At 43.5% G+C, this 6,000-nt stretch overlaps 1 protein-coding gene across 1 annotated transcript in view; it reads right to left on the bottom strand.

The window, feature by feature from the left end:
- The window catches only part of LOC144536162 (rho GTPase-activating protein 23-like), a 98,852-nt gene extending 93,546 nt beyond the window's left edge, over positions 1-5,306 (bottom strand). The window contains 1 exon segment of the mRNA XM_078279148.1: positions 4,740-5,306. Within this exon segment, the coding sequence (XP_078135274.1) occupies positions 4,740-4,748 (9 nt within the window). The 5' untranslated portion in view covers positions 4,749-5,306.
- Positions 5,307-6,000: the final 694 nt, after the last annotated feature.

Raw genomic sequence — 6,000 nt, forward strand, 5'->3', positions numbered from 1 at the left:
GCGCACATACACATAGAGGTTTATGCCTCGACGCAGAGGTCCCGGGTTCGACTCCGAGCTGTGACGATTTCCTGCATGTCTTTCCCCTCTCTCTCTCTCCCCTTTCTCACCTAGCTGTCCTATCCATTAAAAGGTGGAAATGCTCATAAAATAATAACCAGTCCCAACATGTTGTGGGTTGCCACCTAACAATGGTGTATATCCAAGCTCACAAAACTGCCCTCTGTCCAACTTCCCTCTCATCGCTTTCGTTTCCTTTGTTGTTCTGCCCGTCCCTCGGCTGGATGAGTCTGTAAGGGCAATGTACTGAGTGAAACCCACGTGTAAGGACACACACTGGCCATCAGAGCACACGTGGCCAGTGCAGTGTAATTGAGAGAAGATACAGAGGCGATGTCCCAGGACAGGCTACGAACTGGAATCAGTGCAGTGGACATGTCAGCTCAGTCGGAGTCACTTCAGTGAGTCATACAGTAGAGCTCATATATGTTGACCAAACCTCACAAAGCCCTTTCCGCTGTTTCACCAACAATACAGGATATGTATTTTTAAACCATGCATGCGCTTTTTCAGCTGTGACACAGTTCACCCTACAGTTTGACACATTTGAATTTCTGAAGACTGATACTGATGTTTTTGGATTGATGGTGCCTTCATTGTGTTTTAACTAAACTTAGCACAAAGAGTAAGGACATTTGTGTTTGGTAGATTATTTCTCTATGGTAACAATGCTTTTTGGCAATAAATCCTATACCGCTGGAAAGCCTGTTTAGTTCCCTTTCAGATGGTGCCCCATTTGAAAGGAACATACATTTGTGGGATGAGTATGTGGGTTGTGCCCATGAAAAATTTGCCAAATCTTCTCTGCCAATGCCAAACAGCTTATTCTGCCATGGACTTGTTTGGTGGATTGGATGATTGAAGTTTGAAGAAACAAGACATATTGGCAATTTAACAATCAGTAGCGTGTGGAAGAACCATACACAGCCACAACAGCCTGGCACCTCCTCCTCATGTTGGTCACCAGCCTGGTCACACACTGCTGTGGGATGGCATCGCATTCTTCAACCAGCATTTGTAGCAAGTCAGCCAACATGGTTGTGATGGTAACTCTGGTACCAACAGCACGCCCAAGCTGATCCCACAAGTGTTCAGTGGGGTTGAGGTCAGGACTGCAGGTTGAAGAATGGGATGCCATCCCACAGCAGTGTGTGACCAGGCTGGTATATGAATAAATTGTTCAATTGCCAATATGTCTTGTTTCTTCAAACTTCAATCATCTAATCCACCAAACACCAAACGAGTCAATGTCATGAAAAGAAAAGACTCAAGTAAAGTACAATTACCCCAAATTTGTACTTGGTACTAGGTCCAATGTGTGGGAATTTCTCCCATCTAGCGTTGAGATCATATATAGCAATCAACTCTCTCGCACCACGCAGTTCAAAGTACGTATTACAGCTACGGTAGCCTTCACGCTACGAGTACATAAATACCTCTGAAAAAGCATTTGCACCACAGGAACTCTCCACTCAAACTAGTTGCGTTAGTAGTTCACTATTAAAGCAATAGTTCGGTAGTTTTAGAAATATTTTTTTTCACTTCCTTCCCCAGGATGAAATTAGAAGATAGATCTCGGGCCTGTGTGTTCAGTGCAGAGCTGGAGTAGGGACAGTTTCACTGCGCTCCTCGTGTGAACAGACAGGCGGACAACGCTCCGCGGGTAACCGCCAGGCGATCAATGTGTGGTAAAACGTACTGTAAGTTGCTCTTACCAGTAGTTTCAACTAACTGAAAAAAATCCCTGAGTGTAATATTGCAGTCTTTCATGATGTATTTACGGCCCAAGCACGATACAAAAAATACTATATATTGTGCAGCCCTACATTGCAGTCTATAGGGCTCTATCCCTATATGTCTCTCTAATTGACCGGGTCAACAGAACATTCTTTATCATTAAAGCTTCTGCATTCATGTTAACTTGTCTTTCCTGACTGAAATACAGTCGTACACCACAACCCCAGTAACCACACTTTGACGTGAAAAATCGGTGGAGTTCCCCTTTAACACACAGACATGAACTTGATAGATTTTTTTCATCTCACTTTTGGAAAGAAAGCTACTTTCCGAAATGTTGCTTCTAATACAACTTCTGCTCGTATTATTAAAAGTCATCACATTTTGTGCTGTGTATTTAGATTGAATCAGATCAATATGTTCACATTCAATTCCATTTCAAGTTTCCCCAGTCAACCAGCAATACATATTTAATAAGCCAAAAGTGCATAACATCGGCGCCCGAATAGCACAGTTGGTAGAGCGGGCGCCCATATATAGAGGATTACTCCTTGACGCAGTGGGCCCGGGTTCGACTCCAACCTGCGGCCCTTTGCTGCATGTCATTCCCCCCTCTCTCCCCTTTCATGTCTTCTGCTGTCCTATCAAAATAAAGGCTGAAAATGCCCAAAAAATAATCTTTAAAAAAAGAATCTTTAAAAAGTGCATAACATGAGTCATATTGTAATAACAGTTCTATATGAACTATATATTTGTTCCAGATACCTGTCTCCTATTTGTTTCAGTCAATGTGTTAGCCCACAAGAGCAAGAGCAGGATATCCTGACGTTTCCACACACACAAATACACAACCTCCAAAAACACAATGCACCTTTCACACTCAGGCTGACTGCATAGTTTCTCCATTATCCTGCCAGGCAGAATGCCTTGTTCCACCCGGACACACTCAATGCCTGCTCTATCTTGGAGGATACACTATCCTCTATATCCACAGACCATTAAGACCTCATAGACCTGCCATGCTTTCTTTCTCTTACTGTCGGCCTCTGTCACCAGCTATGAAAAAGGCCACACACACTGTCTCACAGTCATTACATACACACATGCATAACGCAGACAGAATCAACTGCATCACTTGAGCCGATTGGCTAAAAATACACAACCTTGCTTTCTCTCAGAGAGATTCCCTCTCCCTCATAGAGACAACAAGCCCAAAATACTCCCCTCTTCATTTCACTGGGTTTTTGTTGCACTTGGTACACTGCAGTTCCTCTACTGAAAGCCCCCAAAATTACACAAAGATATATATAAACATATTCGGGTAAAACTCCACATAGATTACACCTGTGGTTTTCAAACTTTTTTCATAAATGTACTCCCTTTGAAAGATATTTTTAGCCAAGTACATTTGAACAGTGCAAAACATTTTTGGTAGAAAAAAAAGCCTATAAAGAGGTGCACTGCTGCGCCTGTTCAGGATAACACCCTTTTAACTGAAAAATGCTAACCCACATTTCAAATGTTTAGAATCCATCACTAAATTCATTCGTTATTATAGTATCATTTTAGGAATTATGCATAAAAAGATTATCCGGTACCCTAGTACTTTAAAGTACCCCTAATGGTACTAGTACCCCCATTTGAGAAACACTGGGCTACATATACAAAAAACAAGTCCCATTTTCACCAATTGAGACAGCATAGATTTCCCCTACTAGCCCAAAGGAAATGCTTATCAGGTCTGGTCACTGAAAGGAGATCCTCTCAACAAAGTAAATCACAAAATAAGATTGTTAATGAGCAGCAGGGAGCAGGTGCTCCTCTCAAAACAAAGCTGGACTCAACAGCAAATGGTCAAAATGCTGCCAAACAATCTTCTCGACAACTTTCAGTTACTAAGGAGCAAAACTTCAGGTCCAAGCAGGGCTGGACTGACCCGCTAGGGGGCCTGGGGCATAAATAAGGTGTGGGCCCATATTGACACAGGACCCCTCAACATGATGCCGTTACTGGCTGCCCAACTTAATTTGTGATCTTAGCACTACCTACGTTGCTCCGTCACTCCGTACAGCACTCCATGGTCCTCCACGATACTCTGGGAACTCTGTACTGAGGTCACCAGACAAGTATATTATTAAATTACTTCAAGTGCAGAGGTCACCGGGCCTTTATTTGAAGCCAGGCCATTATTTCTAATTCACTTTTTGATTTGCTCTTATTTTTGTATGAAGCCTCCTTATTTTCTGATCTGCTCATATTCACCCTGTTAAATATGTGTTACTGCGTTATGCTTTCAACACTTCCTGTATCCATTTCCAATTTAAAGCTCTCTAGCGTTTCAATGGACAGAATCCCATTTCCCAACAGGCCTTTTATTGTGAAACGTGCAGGACCATACTGTGAAATATTCAGTGACTTGCACGACTCCCATACGGTACTTCAAATGTAGTTATTTGCCATACATTTGTCATCTTGTGGCACTTTTACACTATACATAACTACAAAATGACAGTGGCCGTCCAGGGCAAAAACACTTCCATTAGGATCCATGGTTGAACAGACATTAAGCCAACCACAGAACAATCACTGTAATTAGTTTGTGGTACAATTACAATTCACTTTGAGCTGTTCAGCTTAAGAGCGGCAGAGAAGTCTGAGATGTGAAAGTAAAGTAACTCTTAAGTTCTCTCGAGTGTTAACAGGATAATAGACGTGTGCTTCTTGATAGTGTGAGAGACAGCAAGAGAGAGACAAAGAAAGGGCAAGGGGCTTGTTTGGGTTGATAACAACTTATGTGTGTGTCGATGCACTTCAAATACGCCCGTCTCAGTAAGATTTAAGTTTGCTTGTGCATTCAAATACATATGCACCAACATGCATGCTTTGGATAGACTATACGTGTGAGTGTGTGTGTGTGTGTGTGTGTGTGTGTCTCTCCTCACCTGGGCCATGGTGTTCAGCAGGACTTTGTCTGGCTCCTGGTCCTCAGCATGGCTTGTGAAACCTCGGGTTGGTTCTCCGTCGATGATGTTGGGGCGTGGGGGGAGTTCGCTTCACGCACACCCTGTTGTATCACTCGTGTTGCAGACCCAAAGCTCACACACATCACCTCCTCTTCTTTGACAGCTCGTCCTCTGAACCGCTTGCTCTTGGAAATCACAGTATTCCTCCTCTCTTTTTCTTTCCCTTCTTCTCACTGTTCTTCCCTCTTCCTGTCCACAACCTGCGTGTAAATCCCCTCTTTTTGTCCTTTCAACTGACACAGAAGGAGAGAATATGTCAGAGGAGCTTATATCCTTTTATTTCTGTCCTCCACGTTCCTGTCTTCCCTGCCTCAGTATCTGGTTGGTTGTAATCTGGGCTCACACACTGCCTCTCCTTTTTCTCCTCCTCTGGCTTGCTCTGCTCTCTCGCTCTCAGCTGCTCCCCCTCCTCCTCCTTCCTCTAAAACCCTCCTGCTTTTCCCTCCCTCACTGTACACAGCATTAGTGGGAGACAGAGGGAACGGGAGGGGTGGAGGGATCAGAGGGATAGGGTGTGTACCATGTGACCTGATAGTGTAGTAGGATTCCCCCAGCAGCTGTCACACTCATTCCTTCATAGTGCTTCACTCTGAGCTTCATACACTTCCATTGATGACCAGTGTTGGTAATCAGTCTAAGGGCTGTTCAACATTTACCCACCATGAGGTAAAAATGTTTGAGGGAACAAGTTTGGGAAGTGTATGGATCCAAACAGACAAATTCTCAGCCAGGATTGCCTCCACACGGCTCTCACCAGAGTTGGATTGACTTCATTCTCTGCACAGGACGTTACTCGATGATATCTTCACATAGCAAATATTTGATATAACAATGGATCAAATGACTAATGTGAAACCGGGGGGGGGGGTTTCAGTTCATGGTTTCGGTGATACGGCCCACAACTTTGTTTCGGTTCACACCGTCAACCTTGTTTCCAAGGGAAAACCCACTGTACACTGCCCATCACCAAACAGTAGAGAGACAGACAAAGTTAGCAAAAAGCTGCTGAACATGGTATATCATATTACAGAATTATGGTTTATCACAATGTTGGTCTTATTTTATACCATTTCTACAGGTTAGAACAGTTTGCCCAACGAAACAATTGCTGAGATCTAGAAACATGGTCACATTACTACAGCAATGTCCAAAAGGGTGAGAAACACAAGCAGTCAGAGAG

Source organism: Sander vitreus, chromosome 21 (assembly GCF_031162955.1).
Source record: "Sander vitreus isolate 19-12246 chromosome 21, sanVit1, whole genome shotgun sequence".
NCBI lineage: Eukaryota > Metazoa > Chordata > Actinopteri > Perciformes > Percidae > Sander > Sander vitreus.